At 53.3% G+C, this 26,151-nt stretch overlaps 1 protein-coding gene across 5 annotated transcripts in view; it reads right to left on the bottom strand.

Annotated features, from left to right (window-relative positions):
* Nucleotides 1–3,388: 3,388 nt before the first annotated feature.
* FAM107A (family with sequence similarity 107 member A) overlaps nucleotides 3,389–26,151 on the bottom strand; it is a 28,567-nt gene continuing 5,804 nt past the window's right edge. For 2 of the 5 annotated variants that reach the window (XM_014584431.2, XM_006169148.3), the window contains exons 2-4: nucleotides 8,139–8,313; nucleotides 6,191–6,347; nucleotides 3,389–5,809 (exon numbers count right to left, since the gene is read on the bottom strand). In XM_014584431.2, the coding sequence (XP_014439917.1) occupies nucleotides 5,654–5,809; nucleotides 6,191–6,347; nucleotides 8,139–8,308 (483 nt within the window). In that variant the 5' untranslated portion in view covers nucleotides 8,309–8,313 and the 3' untranslated portion in view covers nucleotides 3,389–5,653. Of the gene's footprint in view, nucleotides 5,810–6,190; nucleotides 6,348–8,138; nucleotides 8,314–8,416; nucleotides 8,441–19,023; nucleotides 19,173–26,151 lie in introns of those variants that run through there. The other 3 variants (XM_006169151.2, XM_006169152.3, XM_006169150.3) reach the window with 3 other exon arrangements.

Genomic DNA, 26,151 nt, shown 5'->3' with positions numbered 1-26,151 from the left:
GCTGCGGCCAGCAGAGGGCGTCTGTCCTTGTTGCTTTCTCTCCTTCCAGGGCAAGCCCAAGGCTGGCGTGCAGAGGGAACGAGCATTTTAGGTCAGGGATCGAGAAGCATGAACTGAGGTGCCCCGGCTCCGTGGGAAGCCCTTCCATGGAGTGGGGAGCCTGGCTAGCTTAGCTGTTGCCAGGCTTCCCCGGAGCCCTGCCAGTCCTCGCTGGGCGTCCTGCTCATCTCTCCGTGAAGTCCTTTCTGGAAAGCAGCTGAGTGACTTCATGTGAGAGCTGCCTTTGGGACACGAGCCCAGCCCGCGTCCTCTCTGAATGGTGCCAGCCACCACCCCACCGAATCCCACGCCGTGGACTGAGCGCTTGCGCACCACTCCCCCGGATGACAATGCCGATGCCCTCATCCACAGCGTGAGGGGATTTGGCGATGGCACCTTTGGGAGGGGCTGAGGGTTATCCGCCGTCACGAGGATGGGGCCTTCACAACGAACGGGGTCAGTGCCCTTCTAAGAATGGGGACAGTAGGGAGCGGGCTCTTCTCCGCCCACCCCCAGGCATGGACCCCGTGAGAAGGTGCAGCCCGCAAGCGGGAGAGAGACCGAAGCAGGCCACGACGGCACTTTGATCTTAGGCTTCCGGACGCCAGATTATGACAACACTGATTTCTGTTTGCGCAGGCCCCCGGTCTATGGTAGTCTGTTATGGCAGACCGGCACACCTGACCGCGAGGTCCAGGCAATAGCACCGAGGCTCGGGGGTCTGTTCTCGTGAGTGCCGGCGGTGGGGACTATGGTGAGGCCCGAGGAGCAGCAGGACAGTGGGGGTCGCACTACTTGGGCTACTCCGCCATAGGGCCAATCCTGTGAGGGGCAGGAGCCCCACCATCATGGTAGAGTCCTGCCAGTCGGTTGGCCCCAGAGAGCGGTTAGATTTTGGGGGGTCCAGGACAGCAGCAGACATTTCTCAGCCCAGGACTCAGGTTGAATGTGGCTTTCTACGCAGAGGCTGAACCCTCAAGTTCATGTGGACCAATGGAAGAGGAAGGGGGTCAGACTGGCAAGGGGCCTCCTATGAGTCCTTTCTGGGAGCAAGGCCTGGCTATGGTGAGAACGTGGACTTTGTAGACAGATGGCTCTGGGTGTGATTCCCACCTCTCCTGGGGCATTGCTTTGTGTCTTCTGGAAAGTTCCTCAATGTACCTGAGCCTTGGTTTCATCATCTGCAGAGTGGGGAGGATGACACCTGACTGTCATGGGTGGTGACATGGCTGGCCCTCTGGAAGTGCAGTGACCATCACTGGCATCTATTCACAAGTTTTCCAAATGTCTAACTGTTTCCGGGCCTCAGGCTGGGGTTGGCCCTGGAGGGAGAGGGGAGTCGAACCTGTCAGGGGCTGGGAGTTAGGGTAGTCTCAAATGTGACGAGGCTGCCCTGCAACTGCCTCTGGGTACTGAGGTCTCCCTGGTGCACACGCTTCACCTGCTTTTTTCCCACCACTCCCCTAGTACAGAGCCAGGGAGGGAGCCCCTCTACCCCCCTGCACCCTGGCGGGTCTGCCTTCTCCCCTGGGTTCAGTGTTTAGTCTGACAGTGACAAGGGGGTTCTCCAGACCCAGGCCAGGGTTCGTGGTCTGGTGCTGGGAGAGCACAACTTCAGCAAGAACAGCTGTCTCCGTGTAGGTCGGAGTCGGACGTCAGACTCCAAGCAGCGGTTCCTGCTCCAGGGTCTCCAGGCCTCCGACCTTGCAGGGCCGACCTGACTCTGACACCCCTCTGGTATGTGGGAGCCTTGCAGCTCCAGAGCGGGTCCTGCAAGTGCAGTGTTAGCATATTGACGGAAACCAAGAGGCCAGAGGGTCGCTGGGCCGAACAGACGTCTCTGGGTCAGGATGGAAACCAGGGCGGAAGGAGGCAAGTGGGCCCGTCTCTGCTTGCTACGGGCTAAACCTGGGAGGAAGCTGGGTGTGTCCCAGCAGAGGGGGCTTCTTCTTCATTCCCTCAACAAACATTTACCGAGCACCGTCTATGAGTCCCGTGCCCGAGGGGGTTCAGCAATAAACAGGCCAGATCTGCGCCCTCCTGGAGCTGACGTTATTACGAGAGACACAAACGTGAGCGAAAAGCACATGTTCAACGGTGACGATGGTAAGGAGGGAAAACGAGGCAGGGAAGACAGAGCGAGGAGTGTGTGGACGTGAGAATTCAGGTGGAGGGGCCGAGCGAGGCCTTGGGTAGGAGCACCGAAAAAGGCTGGAAGAAAGTGAGGGGATGGGGACCACAGACAGCATAGTGGTTACGTCACTGGACTCCCCCGTGGTTGACCATGGTTTGAGTCCTGTACCTGGTGGCTTGAAACTCATGGCAGGCTTGTGTGTGTGTGTGTGTGTGCCCAAGATTCCGAGAGGCGAATGGAGGAGAAGGGATTGTGGTGTGGCCATCCCCCCCCCGGGGGTGATTTTTTTCACTTTGTCTCTTTCTGTCTCTCCAGTGAACGCACGAGCCCTATAGCAAAAATCTCTATTTAAGAAAGCACGAGGGGGTGGCCAGGGGCTCTGGAGAAAGAATACTCCGAGCTGAGGAATATAGCAGGTGAAAAGGTGAGGGGGGCACGCCCCGACAGTGCGAGGCAGGCTGGCCGGAGCTGCGTGAGCGAGTAGGAGCGTGGAGGGAGGAGGGAGAGGTGAGGAGGGAGCCGGACACACACAGGGCCCTCCAGACTGCAGGAAGGACTCCGTGGGAGCCAGCAGAGGGCTCCGTGTGGGGCAGCCAGAGCTGCCTTGTGAGAAGACCCTCCTGTTCTCTGCTGAGAACGGGCTGCAGAGCACGGGCGGTAGCAGGAGGCCACTGCAGTATCCCACGCAGAGGGGAGGCCCTTCTCCTGCTTTGTTTCCGCCACGTGCCCAGCACAGGCTGCTTCCTGGTACAGAGTAAGCACTCAGCAGATATTTGTTGGGGCAGATGGCGGCACAGTGGTAAAGCACAATGCTTCCACACTGGAGGGGTCCAGGTTCACATCCAGAGACCTCCCTGAGTTCACTGGGCACATGCGTACCTGTGGTCTGAGGCTGGCTGAAGCTGGAGATGGACCGTGGCATCCAGACCTGTTAGAAACACCCTCACATATGAGTTGGCTGACGAGGGAATTAGTGATGCCCAAGTGTCAGCTCTCAGAGTCGTGCCAGGTGGGCTGTATGGGGAAGAATGTGGTAACGCAGTCACCCAGATCCCAGGCACTGTCTCTGGGGATCCCGACCCAACAGGCTTCTGATGGGAAAGAGGAATCTGGATTTTTAGCACAGCCTGCTGGTAATTCTGGGCAGGCAGGGCAGGCTCTCTGTGATGGTTAGGAGTGCTTTTGGTTGCAAATAACAGAGACTTACCAACAATGGCTTAAACAAAGGGGGTTTATTTTTATTTACAACAATTCTGGAGGAGGATGGCTGCTGGCATTGGCTTGGTCAGATGATGGTTGGGTTAATGTCTCTGTGATTCTCTTGGCCTTTGTCTCATGGTAGCAAGATGGCTGCTATGACTCCAGGCACTGCATCCTCAATCAAGGCAGGAAGGAGGAGGGCCAAGGAGGTGTTAGCCATGCCTGATGCTTTTTATTAGAAAAGAATAAGTTTTCCTAGAAGCCCTTGTAAACGTCCCCTTTAGTTTCATTGGCCATACCTGGTCACATGGTCAACACAAGCCACAAAGGGGGCTGGAACAATGAGAATCTGGATTTATAGCCTCTGCAGTGGGAAGTGGCTAGAGAGGAGTTGAGATTAACCACTGAAGCATGAACCAAGGGTGCCTGTCACGGGTCCCCTGGATGATATGGGGCCCAAGGTCCCCTCTGTTTCTGAAGCTTTATCTCCACAACCTGCTGCCTATGACCATGGAGCAGCCCTGGGGACTCCCCTGTATGACCTTGAGGGGTTCTGCTCCTCCGGGGACACCCGTCTTTCTTCTCTTCACATGTCTGAATAACATACAGACCCCCATGGGTGAGTCACATGCAGACAGGAAGCCATTCAAAGCCCAACTTACACACACACATGCACACACATGCAACATACCTGTACTCACACCCCCGTGCTGGCACCTCTCATGGGAAAAGGGCGTCTTTAATTCGCTAGGGCCCTGTTAGGAGGAAGACCAGCACGGTCCTTTCCTCCTTTCTGATGCCGGCAGAAGCTTTCTGGCTCTTCTGGGGAGTGACAGATGCTTTTCCAGCGCTGGTCCATCTCCTTAAAGGTGGGTTTACGAAGCCAGAGGCAGGGGTTTTACTTTTTCGGGGAAAAGAGACCAGCCTGGTTATTCTCTGAATCTTTAAAAATGGACTAGGAGCAAAAGCTTACAGAGTTTGGGTCTCGAATGGGAGGAGGTATTTGAGGAAGAATGGGCAAACTTGTTGGAGTTGGCCCAGGCGGGGCAGGACTCAGGTGACAGACAGGAAATGCTGACCCAGAGGGGCCGGTGGCAGTAGGGTCTTCCAGCCACCATTTGCATTTCCGGAAATATACTGGAAACCACTGCAGGTGAGCTTTCCATAAGGCTGTAGGAAAAGGTAGAAAAAGTTGTTTTTTTTTTTTTCTTTTGGCTAGAATTGCATCCTCACCGTGTGCTCACACTGGTAAGAAATGCGGATTGGCAATGATGTACAGCTCTGTTAAAAACCACACTCACACAGCCGACTCCATTTGCTAGGCCAGAGTCTACGCGGTCTAGAGTCCCTGGAGGAGCAGTGAGGGATGCATGCAGAGTGCCAGGGTGCATTGGGTGCAGAGGTGGAGGGGGGCAGGGGGTGTTTGTGGGCAGGAATCTCCCAAAGCAGAGGCCATGGGAGCTGGAGGGTAGGGGAGCAAGATGGCTTCAGAGATATTTCCAACACTACACCCCTGCGTGCTCCTGCCCCGCGGGGCCCTCAAACCAGCAGCCGCAGCCTCACCTGCGAGCTTGTCAGCAATGCGGCCACAGCCCCAGCCCAGCCCCCAAATCACCAGCTTACTTCAAGGAGGCCCTGGGGACCCCCGAGCTTGACTGAGGAGCTGTTCCAGACTCCTGGGAGCAGGGAGGCTGAGGCCTGGTGAGCCAGGGGCCCCAGGGACGTCGGGGAGGGTGCTGATCCGAGAAATTGAAAGCATGGGTGAGGGAGATGGGGGCTGGGAAATCCTGAGACACCATCTCCGCTGTACCCTTCCCACCTGGCCCCTGCCGCCTCCCTTTCCTCGCAGCTCTCCTGAACCCCTCCCCATCGGGCACTGGCTGTCAGCTGTCCACACCTGGATGCAGGTAGTGGTGGAGGTTCCCAGGCCTGGGAACAGGGATGCTTTGAGAAGCAGGGCGCCCTGGGGCCTCGGAGCCTCCTGGGAAAATGGAGGGCCGGTCAGGCCGGCGGGCACCCCTCCCTCCTTTTCAGTTCTGCCAGGAAAACCTGCAGGGCTGAATCTCCACCAGGAGGGGCCTTGGCAAAGGGCTCCCAGCAGTGGCTTCCTCACCGAGCAGGAAGGGTGGGTGCTTAGAAGAATGGCCTCGGGGGTTAGGGGCCCTGCTTCTCAGGGACAGCCAGGGCCTCTGGGGGTCACATTTCGGGGGAGCAGGTGTGCACATGGCGGTCGCACTGAAGCGCTGGAGGCTGTCGGGCCCGGCAGGCGTGGCCCGCTCCTTACAGTGCCCGCTCCTCGCTGGGCGCCAGCGCCGCGATCCTCCGCAGGTTCTCCCGGACCTTGATGAACTCGGGGGCGTGCTCCTCTTCCTTCTCCGGCGGGCTCTCCAGCTGGAGGACAGCCAAGCAGGGGGTGACGTGGGCAGGCTGGGGCTCCTAGTCTCAAACCCATGGGGCCACAGTCAATGGTGGGCTCCGTGGAGAAACAGAACCTGGTGTCAGGTTTGCCACCTGCTGGCTGGAAGGGCCCAGCATGGGACAGTTCTCCTTAAAGCCTGGTTCAAATCCCTGACCTCACTCAGGCCTCGGATCCCCACTTGTGAAATGGGACCGTCCCTGCTCAGCCTCAAGGACAGCAGAGAGTGAAATGAGAACCAGCCTGCGGGGCACTGGGCAGATCCGAAAGCGCTTGGCCAACGCCACACAGCGAAGGGAGTGGCAAAGCGAGGACGCCCGGTCCAAGGCTCTGCCCGCCCTCCTCCCTGGGTCAGGAGACAGCCCTGGAGGAAGCTGGCGGGGGCTGGCGCCCTCACCTACCTGGTTCAGCCTCTGTTGCCGTCTCAGCAGCTCCTGCTCGAAAGGGCACTGCAGCCGCTTGGCCTCCAGCTCCTCCTTCTTCTTCTTGATGAGCTGGTTCCTCCGGCGGTGCTCCAGGACACGCTGCAGCTCAGGCTTGCTGTCCACGCCCAGGCCCCTGGAGTGGGAGGACAGTCAGGAGGATCACCCCCACGCCCTTCCTGCCTCCACCCCCTTCGGGCCTCCCAGGTCTCAGAGCTGCACCTCACAACGACCCCACTGTCTCCTCCTGCGTTCCTTCTGGCAGCTCTGTGAGGAGGAACCGTTTACTGACCCATTTTACAGAGAAGGGAAATGAGGCTGCCAGGGCAGGACCAGGACACCAGTCAGGTCTGGGTCACAAATAGGCCAGGCCAGGATTTGAACCCAGACCTGTTTGACTGCAGAGAGCAGGTTTTATGTTATTTCTGGTTATCATTATTTTTTAATTTTGAAAATTGTTTATGTTTAATTATAATAATTTTTAATTTGCTGTAGGACACATGTACTCACCAGAGAGAGACAGAGATAGAGAGAGGGAAAGCGAGAAAGCAAACTGCCAGGTCTGGGACTAGAACCATGGTCGGCCATGCACCTCAAACATCATGCCTCCCATTGGGCCCAATTCTGGTTATTTTTGTAGGATAAGTTTCTAAAGGTGGAATTGCGGGGCGTGCTCTTTTGAAGGTGTGGGGCACATATGTCCCTCTGACCTTTGGAAAGGTCATTTGCTCTTTTTTTCTGTCAACAGTGTTTGAGGGCATTTCTCTCTCCCAAAGTCACCAGCCGTCCTTTTCATATGAGAATTTGGGAGGCAAGACGAACCATCTGGTTTTCACTTGTTTCTTTGATGTTTCATCACTTGGGACAAACATTTGGGTTTCTTCTTTTGCAAATTAACTTCACCTATTTTTCATTCAGATTTTTTCTGTGAATTTTTAAGAGATCTGAATATTTACATTTTTTCTCTATATATACATTTTTCAATTTAATTTATTTACATTGGAAATATTTCCCCCATTTGTCTTTAAGTTTTTGCTTTTTATTGTGTGTGTATGTGTGTGTGTGTATGTATGTATGTGTGTGTATATATATATATACACACACATATGAAAAGGGATGATTCTAAAAGGCAGTCAGAACAAATGCTTGTGTTGTACTAGGTGAAGGCAAAAATTAAAAAATAAAAAAAAATTAAAAAACCCCAGGGTACAAATGAATAGCGGCCATCGCTGGTCCCAGCCGGTGCTAATACCAGAACTAGCCAGCAGAGGGAGCGGCGAAGGCGGCCGTCTTCATCCTAGCACTGGTGAGCTGGGGAGATATTTCCAGACCGCAGAAGCAGCCTCAGCCATCCTGTCCCACTTCACATCCCATCAGCTGTGGAGTCCAGCCCTGCCACCTCCAATGCCCCTCCAGCCCGACTCTGCCATGGCACCGCCAAGGAACCAACATCCCGGGCCTCTGCAACATTTGTGCTTCTCACAACATCGAGCGGTCCTCGCCTCCCACACCCCCAGCCGGAGGGACCTGTCCGATGCACTGATCAGACCATGTGGCCTTCTGCTTTAGACCCTTCCGCGTCCATGCTTCTCCCGGGGCCTGCACCTCATGCTCGATGCCCCAGCCACATGGAGCCACTGTTTCCCGGCTATTTGCTCACGCAGCTTCCTATGCCACCCCCACTCCTAGCCTGGCTGACTCCTATTCCCGCTTCAGGCCACAGGCGTCACCTGCTCAGAGAGCTTGACTCAGACCCCTGCCACTTTCCTCCTCTGTGGTCCCAGCCCCCCGGGGCTCTCTGGGACCCTCTGGTCCCCAGGGGCCCAACAGGAACTAGACCTTCACAATTTCTGTAGGGGACCCCACGGTGCTCTAGGTCTACTGTCCACAAGGGGCACGCCCCAGCCCAGGCGGCAGGCTCTCCCACCTTCTGTGGTTCATGAGCAGCTCCCGGTGCATCTCCTGGTGGCTCCGGGAGGCCTTCACCGGGTTCAGGAGCTTCTTGGGCTTGATGAGCTCGGGGTTCCACTCTCTGTACTCTGGCCGGGCCATCAGGCCCCCGATGTCCGCCCGCTCCCTCTGGATCTCTGAGTACATCGAGGCTGTAGGGATGGGCAGAGGAGATGGTCAACGCTGTGCCCCATCGCCCCTCCCTGTGGGTGCAGTTGAGGGCAAGGCTTTTCATGTCGGCTGGGCCTTGGTCACCTGCAGGCGAGCGGCTGGACTTTCCTCATCTGTGAAATGGGAACAATCATCGAACCTGTGCGCTGGACTGCAAGGGCTGGAGATGGTGTTTATGAAGTTTCTAGAGCATAGAAGGAGAGCAATTCTGGGCCATGGGACACGAGTTGACATCCACACACTTTTTTTTGAGAGAGATATTTTTGCTATAGGGCGTGTGTGCTTGCTGGACAGACAGAAGGAGACAGAGAGAAATCACCCTCCGGGGGGACGGCCATGCCACAATCCCTTCCCCATTCTCCTCTCAGGATTCTGGGCACGTACACGCACGCCCAGAGTGTTTTTCAAGCTGCCGGGTCCAGGACTCAAACTGCCATTGGTCATGTGGCAGCACTCAACCAGCGCTCCATCAGCTGGCCGGACACCCGCACACTTCTTTTGGCCTGATTTTGCAAGAAACAATTTCTCCTACTGTAAAAGGAAGTATGTTTATGTTTCAGTTTTTCAATGAGCTTTCTCCAGAAAAAAAAGACATTTAGAAAGAGTAATAGATACTTATTAAAGATAATTTCAATAAAGGCAGTGAGAAAAAGAAAATATCACCCGTCCTGTCCAACCCCGTTCATAATTCCAAGCTCTCTGCTCAGCTTTCACTTTCTCCGCATCGAAGAGAAGAAAATGAGACCCGGGGACTGCTGGGGCCTATGAAGGGACGGTGTCATCTTTTACGCGAATGTCCGGCTACTCGGTGGCACTGCTTTTGCTACAGCAGCTTCAAATGTGTCTGTTTACGGACACTGTGGCAGAAGGGCTCCCTCCTTTACAAGCGGGCTCTTTATCCTTAAAACACCCAGACGCGTGAGTGTGCACGTGAAAGAGAGAGCGAGCGTGCCTGAGGAGGAAAGATGTCTTTTTAAAAAGTCCCAAGGTGGTGTGGTGGTTAAGGGCGCTGGACTCCCACATGGCTGACCGTGGTTCAAGTCCTGGACCTGGCAGCTTGCCTTCTCTCTCTCTCTCTCTTGTCAAATTTAAATAAATAAATAAAGTTAAATAAAATCTTAAAAATAAAAAGTCCCAAGGTGGGGCCAGCAGGTGGTGTGGTAGTTAAGGCACTGGACTCGCACATGGCTGACCATGGTTCAAGTCTCAGGCCTGGGGGCTTGGAACTCATGCCAGGTATATGTGTGTGCATGCCCAAAATCCTGAGAGGGGAATGGAGGAAAAGGTATTGCAGTGTAGCCATCCTCCCGGGGTGTGTGTGTGTGTGTGTGTGTGTGTGTGTGTGTGTGGTTTCTTACTTTCTCTGCTTCTCTCTGTTCTCTGGTAAGCACATGCCCAATAGCGAAAATTTCTCTCTCTCAAAAAGATGAGTTTATTTACTTTTTTTCACGAGAGAGACTGTCAGCGAGGTCCTCACGCTGTGACCCACCGTCGGCCTCAGCCAGCTCAAGCACAGATGTGTGTGTACCCAGCATGCACAGGGAGGCCCTGGGTCAGAATCCGAGACCTCGCCACATGGGCCCAGCTCTGTGGAGGGCAGCACCACCACCGTGCCCCGTTGGCCTGGCTCATATTAGTACCCCCGCACGATGCCATGAGGAGGAGTAAGACCACATGTGAAGACGACCTGGAAAAAGTGTCCGTTATTGTAAGTTATTTTGAATGTAGCCAATTAAGAACATAAAAACATCTCCTTTTCCTTGAATTTACATTCACAATTCATGGCCTGGTGGTTAAGAAGCTGGATCTTACATGGCCGACGGCACAGATCGGATACTGGATTTACAGACACACTGGGTGCGCATACGCATGTGCCCAGAATCCTGAAAGGAGAGAGAAGTGGAAGAAAGGGGATTGTGATGTGACCATGCATGCAGCCTCTGGGAAACTTTTTTTTTTTTTTGGAGAGGTTTTTCGCTATAGGGGGTGTGTGCTCGCCAGAAAGACAGAGAGAGACATAGAGACAGAAAGTGAGAAATCACCCCCCAGGGAGGATGGCCACACTGCAATCCCTTCTCCTCCATTCTCCTCTCGGGATCTTGGGCATGCACGCACACGCACCCGGCGTGAGTTTGAAGCCACTGGGTCCGGGAAATGAACTGCGGTCGACTACGTGGGAGTCCAGCGACATAGCCATTACGCTAACTGTTGGTTCCCTGGGAAACATGTTTTTGAAGTGTTTCTACAATGGGCTGGTAACGAACTTCTTTCTTCTCCTCTTCTTTCCCCACAAAGCTGTTTGTTTTCAGGTTGTGTCCTTCCCAGTGTTAAGGTCCTCAAAAAGTGATCAGGACAACATTCGGTAGTTCCTTTATAAAAGAAACAGTTGGCTATATTAATCCCCTTTAATTTCTTCCTTGAGTATGGGTGTTTTCTTAGTTTGTGGGATCAAGTTTTCTGGGAGCCAGTGCACCGATTCAGATCACAGCGGTGGGATATTTTGTTGCCTATTCTTCTTTCCATTTTTAGTTTGCTATAGGGCATTGTGTATTCACTGGAGAGCGAGAGGGAAAGGGAAGGGGGAGGAGGAGAGCGAAAGCACCCCCATGGGGAATGGCCATGCTTCGACACCTCTCCGTCCTCCTCTCAGGGTTTTGGGCGTGCACGCACACGTGCCCAGCGTGTTTTTCAAGCTGCAGTCGGCCATGTGGGATCCAGCTGCCTTCATCACCATGCCACTGGCTGGCCCACTGCGTATTCTTATTGACCAAGTCTACCAGTCCTGTAAGTACTTCTCGGCTACTTTTTTCCCTCCCCATGTCCTCTGCTCTCATCCTGCCCCATACTTTAACAGCAGCTGAGGCTTCCTGGCTATTCACCCTGTCCCTAGTCTTTCTGTTCCCCAAACCTTCCAGAGCACACTTGAGTCTCACCATCTTTTTTTTTTTCTAGAGATATTTTTGCCATAGGGCGCATGTACTCACTGGAGAGACAGGACCAGAGAGGAGACAGAAAATGAGAAATCACCCCCTGGGGGGATGGCCACACTGCCTTCTCCCTCTTCTGTTCTCCTCTTGGGATTTTGGGCACATAGGCACACATGCTTGGCATGAGTTACAGGCCACGGGGTTGGGTGCTTGAACCATAGCCGACTACGAGGGAGTCCAGTTACATACCATTACACCCTCTGCTGATCCTCAGGTTCACCATCTTTAAAGAACTAGCTCTAAGTTGCCAACGTGATAAGGCAGGAAACAGAAATAAGTTGTTTAACTTCAGGAAAGTTGCTGGTAGAACTAATATTTGCCTAGCTATTAACTATAGACCCAGAATCACCAAATGGATCAACACAAAAGCATCTGGAACAACTGAGAGAATTCAGTAATGTGGCCAGATACAAATTAAGTACACAAAATCAAGAACCGCAAAACAGGAGTGACCACTGAGAACGCACACAATACTCCAGACAGTCACGCCTTCCCCAAATGTTAGCATTCCCACAACTTGCCAGGGACTGGGCACACAGAGCTGAACTAAGTAAACCAGGTCCCCTCTGTCACAGAGCTGCCAGGCTACCACAGAAGGCAGACGGTGAACACAAACGCCAAACAGTAAAACCCAGTGACTACAAACAGCCAGGAGCACCATGAAGGGACTCGGCAGGCTCCAACAGAGACGAACAAAGGACCCCTCTGCAGCCAGGTGCAGGGGAAAGACCTCTCTGCGCAGGTGACAGTCAAGCTCTGACCGTTTGGACTGAGGAGGCGGCTGCTTGGGGCCTTGGGAACAGCTTGTGTGACTCATGTACCTTGAACAAGCTGGGTCTGTTCAGGGAACAAAAAGGCACAGTGTGCCTGGCGTGGCGTGAGCGTGAGACGGGGCGAGCGTTGCAGGGAGGGTGGACGGGTGGGTTCGAGTCAGGGGAAGAGCGCTTCTGATTCAACTTTTAAAAGGTCATTCTCCCTGCAGTGTGGGGAAAACTGTCAACCGTTTAGGAAATTTTTTATGACTTTGGTTTCCCTTCTCTTCCAGTGGGCTGTCTGTCTCTCCCATTGAATTCCAGAGGAAAACCCTCTGACTGGCCTGGCTGAGAACCTTATCCTCACAGGTCACCCACCAGCCAATGGGAGGGCTCTCCGAGGGCCACACTCCACCCCCTGTCCTACAGGGCTGCCTTCAGCACCGGGCCTGTTCGGTTTAACCTTCTGCTGTGCGGTCTTGAGATTCCTCATAGGTTTCCAACAAGCAACCCTGTGTTTTCATGTTGCACTGGGCTCTGCAGCTTACGTGGCCAGTCCTGCCCTCCAGGGCTGGTCAGTGGCCAGCGCTGTACGCGATGGTGTTCCCTGAGTCCGGGGTGGCATGGTGGCCAAAGCAGGGATGCTGAGAATGTTTCTGGTTCTTGTATCCAGAGCAGCAGTTGGGGAACCTGCTGCCTCTGCCACTCAGGACGCTGAACGCCATGTGGACACGTGTGTCGGAGCAGGGCGGGGAAGGGTGGGGTGGAAGTGGGGAAAGCAGCGCGGGTGGGGAAGGGTGGGGTGGGGAGGAGGGGCTTGCAGAACTGCAGGGCAGGCCTTTCCTCCTGCAAATTAAACGAGGCCCCTGTGGAAGAGCCACACACAGGGCCCGTTCAATGAAGCATGGGTGTTTGGCCAAGGAGACCCAGGCCCCGTGGTGACAGACGCCGCTCTGCAGGACTAAGCCTGGGAGATTCCCGACTTGTGTCTGAGATCTCCCTCCAGGGGTCAGGCATATGTGTTCCCGTGAGCAGGGTTGGTTGAAGGCTGGGCAGACCCTGGCTTCCAGAGCTTATTGGGGGTTTTCTCTTAAAAGGAAAGAAAGGGGACCAGACCAGCAGGTAATGTGGTGGTTAAAGTGCTGGCCTTCCACATGACTGACTGCGGTTTGAGTCCCCAACCCAGTGGCTTGAAACTCACACTGGGCACATGTGTGTGCATGCCCAAAATCCAGAGAGGAGAATAGAGAAGGGATTACAGTGTGGCCATCCCCCCTCACTTTTCTCACTTTCTCTGTCCGGTGAGTGCATGTGCCCTATAGTAAAAATGTCTCAAAAAAAAAAAAAAAAAAAAAAAAAAAGGAGGAAAGGAAGGGAAGGAAGGGAGGGAATCCCAGCCTCTCAGGCAGAGATCTGGGGTTGTCCCAAGGCTGCTGGGTGTCTTGAGAGGTCCAAGACTCTTGGCACCACTGGGGAGGGGCCACGATGGGTCAAGAGGTGAGGAGGGCACTGGGCAGGTCGTCTCTGAAAAGAAAAGGATGAAACCCAAAGGAAGAGCTGGCAGGGACGAGGACGGTGGCTCAAGGAGAGAGGCAAGCGGGTAGTTAACACCCTTCATGGTGGAGCCGTTCAGACCGGGTCGAATCCGGCTCTGTCCCTCCTTAGCTGGGGGCAAGTTCGCGTACCCTTTAGAGCTAGAGCCCAAGCACTCCCGCCCTGGGACCCAATCCCAGGCCCTGGAGTGCAGCCCCACCTTCTTGCTGCTTATAGTCTATGGCTGCTTTCCTAATAGGACAGCCACGCTGAGCAGGTGGGACAACTCCTTTTTTTTTTTTTTTTAAAGAAGGATTTAAATGTATTTATTTATTTAAGTTTGACCAGAGAGAGACAAAGCGAGAGAGAGCAAGAGAGACAGAACATGAGAAAGCAAGCCACCAGGTCCAGGACTCGAACTGTGGGGTTAAAGTGGCCATGTGGGAATCCAGCGCCTTTAACCACTTGCCACTTGCCAGCCCCAATGACTGCTCTTAATTTGGTGTTTCCCTCTCTGTGAAATGGGAGTTCCAGCAGAACACAGGTCCTGAGGTTTCTGTATAGTTAACAAGGCGATTCTGGTAACTAGTACGGAGCTGAGGCCCCGATGGCCACCAGGGCGGCCGTGTACAGAGCAGGTCGTGCACGGCACAGCTCCAGGCCTCGGTGCGTGTAAGTGAAATTGTGAACGGTGTCCCTGGAACTGCATGATGTGAGTGCCCCGCCAGCTACTGTTAACAATTGCTACTAATAAATACTATCCCTGGTCCTGGATTCAGCTTTCTCATTTTTCTTAAAAACTGCACCAGGGGAGCCAGCAGGTGGTGTAGTGGTTAAGGCGCTGGACTCCTACATGGCTGACCATGGCTTGAATCCCAGATGGGTTGGTTTGAAAATCATGCCGGGTGCATGTGCGTGTGCGTGCATGCCCGGAACCCTAAAAGAAGATTGGGGGAGAAGAGATTGCTGCATGGCCATCCCCCCCCACCCAGAGGGTAATTTCTCACCTTCCCTCTCTGTTTCCCCCACTGTCTCTCTCCAGTGAGCATGTGTGCCCTATGACAAAAACCTGAAAACAAACAAACAAACAAAACAAATGAAAAAATCAGTAGATCTGACCTTTAGCTGCATATCAGCATCCCTAGGGGAAGTCTTAGAAATGTCAATGCTGGGTCAGCCAGTGGCATGGTGGTTTGGGTGGCCGGATACCACATGGCCGACTGCCACGTTCCAGTCCCAGACCTGGGAGCCTGAAAAACAAGCTGGGCACGTGTACATGCCCAAAATCCCAAGAGGAGAATGGAGGAGAAGGGATCGTGGTGCGGCCAACTCCCTTCCGGGGTGCTTCCTCACGTTCCCTCGCTTTCTCGCTGTGTGTCTCTCTCTCTGGCAACCACAGGTGCCCTATCACAAATTAAAAAAAAAAAAGAAGAAGAAAGAAAGAAAAGAAAAGAAAAACAAAACAAAACAAAAAACAAAACAAAAAGCAATGCTTCAGTCTCACCCAAGGATTCTGGTTTAATTGGCTTAGGGGGCAACTTGGCCTTCAGGAGTTTTAAAAGCTCTTCAGGTGATTCCAAAAGTCAGCCAACTTTATAAGCCACAGAGTTTTTAAAAAGATAATTACAAAACCCAAAACTGCAGAACAACAAGCTCTTTGCCTGGCCTGCGTGATTTCAGCTGATTGTGGCGGCCTGGTTATGGTAAGTGGGTCTGAGAGGGCTTGACAGCTCTCAGTGGCTGTGTGACTTTGAGTAGGGGGCTCTTAACTTCTGGGGCTCAGCGGAATCAGAGCCAGTCTATGAAGACCAGGCGAGCTAAAATGCTGGGCACAGTGAGAGGTAGCGGGAGGTGACAGCACACAGCTGACTACCCAATGGTGATCAATTGATCCATTCGCACTTTCTATGCAGACTGTGGGAACGACCTCCCTTTCCTGGGGAGGGGTCAAGGGAGGTGCAGGGAGTGGCTGGGAGCCCCTGGTTCTGCCTATGGCCCGAGAGGTCGCACAACTTCTCCCCACAGCGGTCTAGGCTCCACTGGGATCCCTACTTCCAGGGCAAGCTCTCCAGCCTGTGGGGGATGCATGGCTGGTGTCAGGGGGGCAGGTTCGAAGCCAGACCCTGGCTCCCCGCCATAAGAGGGGAACAGGAGAGCGGAGGGGAGTTGCACTGATGGAGCTCTGGATCCTGGTGCATCCTAAGAACAGCCCCCACTAAGACCCTAATGTCCCTGCATCCATCCCTCCCCTACCCTGGGGGTTTGATTCCACCACACAGGGCACCAGGGATCCAGCAAAGCAAAGTGGTTAAAGAGGTACGTCAGAGGAGAGTCTGGGTTTAATCACCCTGGTACCCCTTCCTGGCTGTGTGACCTCAGGCGAACAGCTACCCTCTCTGAGCCACTGAACAGTGGGAGCAAGGGCAATACCTGCTCGTGGGGCCATGTGGAGGGGGGACCGATAAATGAGCACGGTGAGCTTAACCCAGGGCCTGGCAGCGGGATGCTCACCAAGGCCAGCCGTGGCCTCTGGTCCTGAAGGGACGTGCGGTGAGCACGTGATAGCCGATCTGGACCTCACCACTGCCCTGGGAGCAGCCAGTGGTAGCCCATTTTGTAGAAGACAAAACTGAGGCTCAGAGCGGCCAAGCTACTTGACCCAAGGCACAGAGACAGGAAATGGCAAAGCCAGGACCTTCCAAGGATGCTCTCTACCACGCCACTGTCTTCCAGTGCAGTCTTTCGGGCTCCCTCCCTTTCTTTCTCTGGTACTTAAGAAACCCCTATGAGGAACCAGCAGTTAGCGTAATGGCTATGTCGCTGGACTCCCACGTAGTCGACCGTGGTTCGCGTCCCGGACCCGTTGGCTTAAAACTCACGCCGGGCGCGTGTGCGTGCGTGCCCAAGATCCCGAGAGGAGAATGGAGGAGAAGGAATTGCAGCGTGACCATCCCCCCTGGGGAGTGATTTCTCGCTTTCTGTCTCTATGTCTCTCTCTGTCTGTCTGGCGAGCGCACGTGCCCTATAGTGAAAATCTCTCAAAAAAAAAAAAAAAAAGAAAAGAAACCCCATGAGGGGCCGGCAGGTGGCATAGCGGTTAAGGCACTGGACTCCCACAGAAACCACAGTTCAAGTCCTAGACCCAGTGGTTTGAGACTCACACTAGGTGATTTTGCATACCTGCCCAAAATTCTGAGAGGAGAATGGAGAAGGGATTGCAGTGTGGCCATCCCCCTGGGGGTAACTTCTTGCTATTTGTCTCTCTGGTGAGCACATGCTTCCTATAACAAAATCTCTCGCTCTCTCTCTTTTTTTTTTTGGAGAGATTTTTGCTATAGGGCGCACGTGCTCACTGGAGAGACAGAGACAGAAAGCAAGAAATCACCCCTCTGGGGGGCTGGCTACACTGCAATCCCTTCTCCTCCATTCTCCTCTTGGGATCTTGGGCATGCACGCACACATGTCTGGTGTGATTTTGTAAGCCATTGGGTCCAGGCCTCGAACCGCGGTCAGCTGCATGGGAGTCCAGCGACATAGCCATTATGCTAACTGCTCGTCCTATCTCTCTCTTTTTTATTAAACAGAGATTTTTGCTATAGGGCGCACGTGCTCACTGGAGAGACAGAGACAGAAAGCAAGAAATCACCCCTCTGGGGGGATGGCTACACTGCAATCCCTTCTCCTCCATTCTCCTCTCGGGATTTTAGATGCCCGTGCACGCGTGCACACACACACACACACACACGCCTAGTGTGAGTTTACGCTGCCGGGTCCAGGACTCAAATCGCAGTTGACTATGTGGGAGTCCAGCAACATAACCATTATGCCATCTGCTGGTCCCACGATGATCTCTTAAAAAAAAAATAGAAATCCCAATGAAGAGGGAGTGCGAGCCCATTTTATAGATGAGAAAATGGAGGCCTGCCTGCTGGAGGACTCTTAGCCCGTGTGAAGGACAAACTCCCGCGGGTCCCTGCAGCTTTGGGCTTCAGCCAGAATCCACAGGCCTCTAGGAGACCGCCTGCTGGGGGACCTTCCCTCCTCAGGCCTGCCGCTCGGTCTCCACCTCCACCCCCGGCCCTTGTTCCTCATTATTGCTCAGGACACACTCGGGGCCTTCGTGGCTTGGCATTTAATGGGGTGGCAGGGCAGAGAAGGGAGCTTTTAGAATAACGGCTGGCAAAGGAAGAGAGGCCATCAGTTAAAGTGACAAGCGTGGCCACCGCATTTCCCGGCCCCTCTTGCGTTTTTCCTTTCAGAGGTGAAAGAGCCCAGCTGGGTTTTCCTGGCGTGCTACCAAAGAGCAGTGTATCTGGGCGCCCCTTCCAGGCCTCCTGCCAGGGTCTGGCCAGAGCCCGGAAGCCCCCTCAGGGCTCTTGACCCTCTTGATGCCACAACTCAAGACAAACTTCCAGGACATTTGGCTTTGGGCCCCCTGTAACATCCCAGTAGTGAGGAGCAGGTTCGGGTGGCCATCGGGGCTTCGACTCAGTCCCCAGCGGAGTCCAGGGTGGATGCAGGTCCTCAGCAAGGTCGGTGGAGGGCGCTGTGCAGGTGAGCAGGGAAAGCCCAGACCAGACACTCCTGCTGGCCCACCGCTGGCAGGAGGGGTCCCAGCAGGTCTCACCAGCAACGGACCTGAGGGAGTCACTCAGGGTCTGAGCCCCCTGGAGAGACGTGTCGGAGCTGCCTGGCACCCAGCAACGAGGGTTCAGGAGCAGTTTCGAAACGTGACACACCCAGTCCGACAGCCCCTGGTTTCTGGCCCCATCCGGGCTTGCCTTACCCTGCAAAGAGCCAAGTTAAATTCCCTAGGAAGGCAGCGGGCAGCGTGTGCAGCTCACTGGCACAGTGCCGAGCCTGCGCTGCGCACCTAGCAGCCTTCCCTCATGGGATTCCTACAGCAGAGGAGGCGGTACTGTTGTTACACCCATTTTATGGACTCAGCTCAGAGAGGTCGTCTGATTTCCCCAAGAACACACAGCCCGTGAAGGAAGGTGCTGGAATCCGAGCTGAGCTCGATGCCAAACTCTGCTCTCTGTCCGTAGTTGTGTCGCTCTGTACCTGTCAGTTATTAAGAGACTTACACCCCTGCCCCATGCTGTGTGCTAATGGGCTTAGGAGGCCATATTATGCATTCATTCTGACTCCTCTGAGGCTTTGGAAGAAAGAGCTCAACAGGAATGCAGGGCTGTTTCTGGGTGCTCATTTTATTTCTCCTCCTTTTCCCAAACTCCCGTGCCAGGAGGCAGACCGATATCATTTCACAGATGCGGGGACACAACCCAGGGACCTAAAACCCAAGGGCTCAGTCCCCTGGACAGCCCACCCTGGTGCCGGGAGGCCGCCCACCTCCTCTACCTCCACCCGGACCAGCACCCACGCACTAGCAGGTGAAACAGAACAGAAACGGTCTTACTTCTTGGGGCGGTCCTGGGGAGAAGTCGGTGCAGAACCGCCGGTCCCTGCTCCTCCGGGATGTCCCGGACTAGCCAGGCGGGCCGCCTCCCGAGGGCGGTTCTTAAACCCCTGGGGATGGGGAGGCCCGGAAACGCGCCAACAAGTGAGGCAGCCGTTGCATTCCTGTTTATTCTGGGATCAATAAAAAGGAACTGTTACTATAGTAACGGGTATTTCACTTGGTGCGCGGCCACTTCCACGCTGCGGAACACCATGTCCAAGCCACATGCTCGAGAGGCACAAGTAAACACCGGTTGGGTCCCATGGAGGAGGCGCGAGAAGCCCGCCAGGCTTTGTTCTGAGCAGGGAAAGGAGCCTCCCTGACTCTGGAGGGCCACAGAACGGAGCCGCCCTGCGCTGGAGGAAGGCGCAGCCTGGCTTCCTGCTGCAGAGACTCTCAGGAGGAAGGTCCTCCTGGGTAGAGGCGTGGGGAGGAAGGGCACAGGAAACTACCCAGCGCTGGTCAGCCCTCGGTCATCCACTAACGACCGGGTCTCAAATTGCATAGACGTGGATTACTCACGCCCTGAACTTCCTCCCAGCCGCACAGAGCAGCCAACAGGACATCACGCAGGACAGAGGGTGGGACGGGGAAACTGGGAGATGACCCAGGTGACATTAGCGAAAGCAACTTTTTTTTTTGGAGAGGTTTTGCTATAGGGCACATGCGCTCGCCAGACAGACAGAGAGAGACAGAGAGACAGAAAGCAAGAAATCACCCCCTAGGGGGGATGGCCACGCCGCAATCCCTTCTCCTCCATTCTCCTCTCGAGATCTTGGACACGCACGCACACGCGCCCAGTGTGAGTTTTAAGCCACCAGGTCCGGGAGTTTTAACCGTGGTAAACTACGTGGGTGTCCAGCGACATAGCCATTATGCTAACTGCTGGTCCCAGCGAAATCAACTTTTCCTGCAGAGACCGCTCACCTCAGGGCAGGGCTGGGCAGGGAGCACTGTGTAGTGCAGAACCTGCTTCTGCAGATACTGACTCAGAGAATGACTCTGTGGGGGACTGCAGATGGTGTAGTGGTTACATTGCTGGACTCCCACTTGGCTGACTGCAGTTCGAGTCCCAGACCAGGTGGCTTGAAAATCATACCAGGCATGTGTGCGTGCATGCCCAAGATCCTGGGAGAATGGAGAAGAAAGGATTGCAGCATGGCCATACCCCTGGGGGGTGATTTCTCACATCCCCTCTCGCTTTCCCTCTTGTTGTCTCTCTCTCTGTCTCTTTCTGGTGAGCACATACACCCTATGGCAAAAAAATAAACTACAAAATCACACGTAGTGATTTATTTTTTCCAATATAAAAATGGACCCACATAGAGAACCAGTCTGGAGGCATATCCATCCTCCTGCTGACCGAGGTTCATTCTAGAGCAGTGTATACCAAACGTCACTACTAGACTTTGGAAACGAAAGTTAAAAATGGAATTATTGGGACATGCTCTTGGATTGCTTTATCAGAACCTTTCATGGAGAGGAATATGGATTTTTTTTAAAAGAATCATTTAATTAATTTTTTAGAGTGTTTTGCTATAGGGCACATGTGCTTGCCAGACAGAGAGAGACAGAGAGATACAAAGCAAGAAAGCACCTCCCAGGGGGGAAGACCACACTGCAGTCCCTTCTCATCCATTCTCCTCTTGGGATTTTGCGCATGTGTGCACATACGCCTGGTGTGAATTTTAAGCTGCTGGCTCTGGGACTCAAATGGCAGTGGATTTTTACATAGGAGTCCAGCAATGTAACTATTACACCATCTTCAGGTCCCTACTTAATTATATTTACTCATTCATTTATTTTAGTTTGACCAGAGAAAGACACAGAGAGGGAAATTGAGAAAGCCATCTGGTCCAGGTCTTGAACTGTGGTTGGCCACGTGGGAGTGTCCAGTGCCTTAATTACCATGCCAGCTGCTGGCCCTGGGAATCTGAATTTTTAACATGGTTCCTGGAGGATTCATTTGTATTCAGGAGTTTGAGAACTGGCGTTTTATGGCACAGAATGAAAGACCCTTCTCTTTTGTTACTGTATTTCTGGAATGCTTGTGGCTACATAAAAAGGAAAAGAAAAGAAAAACCAAACCCAGGGGCCAGATGGAGGCACAGCAGGAAAACACAACCACTGCTAGGCTGATCCACACGGGGAGGTTCTGGGTTTGTAACCAGAGACCTCGCTGAGCAAGGACTCTATTGAGGGTGCTGTCTCCTCGCTCACTCACGGAAGATACCAATGAATAGCCTGGGGGGAAAAACTCAGCCATAGATGAGAGGTCATCAAAAAGGTCACAGAAAATGGGCAATAGGAAAACCTATGCAAGGATTTAAAAAAATATATATATATTTTTTGGAGAGGTTTTTGCTATAGGGTGCATGCGCTCTCCAGAAAGACAGAGAAAGACAGAGAGACAGAAAGCGAGAAATCACCCCCCGGGGGGATGGCCATGCCACAATCCCATCTCCTCCATTCTCCTCTCAGGATCTTGGGCACGCACGCACGCACATGCGCCCGGTGTGAGTTTAAGTCACCAGGTCCGGGACTCAAACCGTGGTTGACTACATGGGAGTCCAGCGACATAACCATTATGCCAACTGCTGGTCCCTCAAAAAACTTTTTTTTAAGAGAGATTTTTGCTACAGGGTGCATGTGCTCACTGGAGATACAGAGACAGAGAGACAGAAAGTGTGAAATCACCCCCCAGGGGGTATGGCCATGCCATAATCTCTTCTCCTCCATTCTCCTTTTGGGATTGTGGGCACACATACGCCGGGTGTGAGTTTTAAGCTGTGGGTCCAGGATTCGAACCGTGGTTGACTACATGAGAGGCCAGCGACATAACTATTTCATGCCATCTGCTGGTCCCAGATTTCACATTTTTTCCCCCAAATAAAACTCATACTTTAATTCCATTTTTTCAGAAACTTTTGAAATCTTCTTGTATTTTTTTTTTTTTGAGAGTTTTTTACTATAGGGCGCATGCGCTCACCAGAAAGACAGAGAGAAGCAGAGAGACAGAATGTGAGAAATCACCCCCCAGGGGGGAGGGCCATGCCACAATCCCTTCTCTTCCATTCTACTTTCGGGATCAGGGGCACACATGCACATGTGCCCAGCGTGAGTTTAAGCAATCAGGTCTAGGACTCGAACCGTGGTCCACTATATGGGAGTCCAGCAACATAGCCATTACGCTAACTGCTGGTCCCCCCTTGTATTGATTTTGTTACTAGAAAAAGGCTATAAGATTAAAAATATGATAAAGAGGGACTGGCAGGTGGCATGGTGGTTAAGGCCTCTGGACTCCTACATGGCCGACTGCAGTTCGAGTCCTGGACCTGGCGACTTGCTTTCTCACTTTCCCTCTCTCTGTCCTTCTCTGGTCAAATTAAAAATAAATAAATAAAGTTCAATAAAGTAATTCTTTAAAAAATATATTATAAAGAGAAACTTTTCCACCAACTGTAGCTCCTTACGACTCACATCTGGTTCAGTTTAGTCCATTTTGAATCTGGGAAAATCGAGGCCCTCTGAACAAACAAGCCTTTCAGGAATTTAGTCCAGGGAATCACAGCATTTCGACCTTCCCATCCTTCCTAAAGAACAGACTCTAGAATGCTTGCTCAGCCCCAGGGAGGACTAGGGGATGAAAGGACGAGCACAGAGTCCAAGCACCTCTCTCCCCAGCTCCCTTCCTATCTCTCTGAAGTCCGACTTCCTGGGAACCAGGAAGGACGCCTCCAGCATCTGTAGTGGGCTGGGCTGCAGAGTGCGGAAAACACCTCGAAAACACTTTCCCTTCATTTTGCCCCCTTTCTCCAAGTCTTTGGCCACCTGGAACTGCTTATCTGGGCCCCAAAACATCAGTGAAGATGTTTCCATGGCAACTCTAAGATTTAATGACGTTTCTGAGAGGCCACCTACCAAACAGTTCTAGGATCAAACTGGGCTCCCCTTGCTGCCCCCCAGAGATGCTCTACTGAAGATGTGGGGGAGCAGGAGGACATCAATAAATAGTCTGGGAGGAAAAAAACCTCAAACGTAGATAGGAGGCCATCAAAAAGGTCATGGAAAAGGGGCAGTAGAAAAAAACTACGCAAGGATTTTTACAAAAAAAATTTTTTTTGAGATATTTTTGTTATAGGGTATGTGTACACACTGGAGAAACAGACAGAGAGACAGAAAGCGAGAAGTCACCCGCCAGGGGGGATGGCCATGCCGTAATCCCTTCTCCGTTCTCCTCTCGGGATCTTGGACGCACATGCACCATACTGGCAGCAAAACTTGTCACGGGATTGGCAGAGAGATTAGCAAAGGAGTGAGAGTTGCCTTCACAACGAGTCTGAACCCAGAAGCAGTTACCCAGCCCAGGGATTTCCAGCATAAAAACAAAAAAGTGTCCGGGGGTAGGGCACGACCAAGAGGCTTGTGTCAGAAAGCTGGCTGTCACCCCAGCTGCAATTAGACATGGTTAATTTGGTCTCTGAGCTGCAGAAGGACCCTGGGGTGCCCTCTGTCCTCAGAACATTTTGATTCTCTTGTAGCCAAACAAAAAAAGAACAGGGACCTAGGGGTAGGGGAGAGATATAAATGTGTTTGTATGAGTAGAGGGGAGCATGGGGCTCTTTTCCTCCTGATTCCAGGCCATATGGTTGCCAAATGTAGCAAATTAAAAGGCAGCATACCCAGTTAAATTTGGATCTCAGAGAAGCAACAAATACGTACTTTTTTTTTAGCATAAGTATATCCCATACAGTATTTGGGACATACTTACACTAAAATGGTATGTATTGTGTATCCGAGACTCAAATTGACCTGGAGGCCCTCTATTTTATCTGGCAACTCTAGCTGGCAGGCCAGGATGGAGGCTCTGCCTGCCCTTGTGGATGGAGAGAAGTCACCCAGGCAGGGACCCTTCTGTCCGTGTTTTCCTCCCTGCCGAGGCCTAAGCTCCAGGTAGCGTGCAGATGATGAACCTCGGGGGGCCTGAGTAGCTATGAGGCGTGGCTGAGCATGAGTTATTCCAGCCCCGTGGCTAAGAGGGTGGGCTCTTACGCCAACCCTAACTCTACTGCTGCAGGAGGTAATGACCTTCAGCTCCCCTTCACACAGTGGCTGCCACAGAGTCAGGGCTCCGTAAGTGGCAACGATTATCTTGATAACCATTTAAGGGCACTAAAGATCTTTAACTGGAAAAAGTGGGATTCGATACCAGGGCCAGGTCTAGCAGATGGTGTGGAGATTGCAGCACTGGATTCCATATGGCCTACTATGTGGTTCGAGTCCCAGACCTGGAGGCTTGAAAAACACACTGGGTGCGTGTGTGTGCATGCCCAAAATCCTAGAAGGAGAAAGGAGGAGAAGGGATGGTGGCATGGCCATCACTCCCCACCCTGAGAAAGTGCTTTCTCACTTTCCTTCTCTCTGTCTCTGTCTCTTGTCTCTAGTGGAACAAGAGTGTGGTACAGTCACCAGGGCTCCAGAATGACTAGGACATGTGGGCTATTCTGGATGGGGTGAAAGCTAAAACGCGGGGCTCAGAGCTGCCACTTCGGGTTGGAGAAAACACGCAGGGCCCTGCCCCCGCAGCCATGTGAGAAGACCCTGGTGAGGGCTCTTAGGCTGGGTGCTTTGTGGGGAAATCGCCCGATCTGGGGGCTAGAATCAGATTCATCTGAGTACAGAGCTCTTGTCTTTCTGCCTGCCCTGCTCAGCCAGATTTCAAACCCTCCCCCAGGAAGGCGCCACCAGCCCTGAGGTTTGGGCCAGATCCCTTGTTCTAATGTTTCAGCGGTAACTGGGCGGCGGGCTCTCCCCAGCGGCCGGTCTAAGCATACAGGCTGCTGGGCCCAGAGTAACTGCGAGGGAACGCATGGCTGCTGTGGACAGGGCATCGCTTTTGGCTCCAATGGCCTGTGGGCTAGACTACTGGGTGGGGGTGTGGGGGCTCCTCGCCCAAGGCAGAGGGTATCTGGCCCACGAGCTCACGTACCTTGATACGTCGTATCACATTCCCCTGTCTGGCTGGGACCCAGGCCCATTTCACCTCCAGACATCTCTTTCTAACCCCAGTCAAGAATGAATCTTCCCTGAGGCTTACTGAAGGCATCTTCCTCCCTACATCCCTATGGTTTCCACATTATTATTACTTTAAGAGAGTTTTGCCATAGGGCATGTGCACTCGCTGGAGAGGCAGAGATAGAAAGTGAGAAATCACCCCCCAGGGGGGACGGCCATGCTTCAATCCCTTCTCTTCTCCTGTTCTCCTCTCAGGATCTTGGGCACGCACACGCACCTGGCATGAGTTTTAAGCCACTGAGTGAACTTAAGTGGGATTCCAGTGACATAACCATTCCGCCATCTGCTGGTCCCTTCCGCATTCTGTTTACACTGACTATATTACATTGATTTCATTTCTCTAAATAAAAAGCCTATGATTGTCCTGAGCAGAAAAGTAATGCGTGCGTACGGTAAGGAAGCAAACAGACACGAACGAGAGGAAAAACACCTGTCTTCCAAGGACGGCCCTCAGAAACAAAAATACGGCATTGCCTTCCCGACCTTGCATGCAAACATCCCACCTACCTGTAACTGCCCACCCCCGGTGGGACTCCCCATTGTACACCCTTCCCCACTCCCCCACCCCCCCAACCGCAGCGGGCTCCCCCCACCCCACCGCCTTCTCTGATCTGTCTTTCCCCCTCTCAGGGCTCAAACCTCTCCTGCCTGCCAGACGCCTGCTCACGCTTGGGTGCGTCTTGGTTAGAAGATTAACCAGCAGGTGCCCCAGGACTTTTGTAATTAAGGAACTGCGTGTGTTCTTCCACAGCTCAGGAGCAACAGAGCCACGGGCAGACCCGGAAAGGATGACTGTAGGAAGGGAAGGGGAAAGAGGGAAGGAAAAAGGAAAAGAAGGAAGGAAGAAGGGACTCAAAGTACTGAGAGAGAACAGCAGAGGGAAGGGAAGGGAAGGAAGGGGGAAAGCAATAGCGGGGAGCTGGGTGCTCAGCGGGCGGCTGGCCAGAGTCACGCACCATGCCCGCTGCGCCCTGGTTGCACTCTCCCTGCCGCGGCGGTGATAGGGGCTGA

This window comes from Tupaia chinensis, unplaced genomic scaffold (genome assembly GCF_000334495.1).
Source record: "Tupaia chinensis unplaced genomic scaffold, TupChi_1.0 Scaffold146828_1, whole genome shotgun sequence".
Taxonomy (NCBI): Eukaryota; Metazoa; Chordata; class Mammalia; order Scandentia; family Tupaiidae; genus Tupaia; species Tupaia belangeri.
The sequence above is the reverse complement of the archived record's forward strand: the minus strand, read 5'-3'. Positions and strand labels throughout refer to the sequence as shown.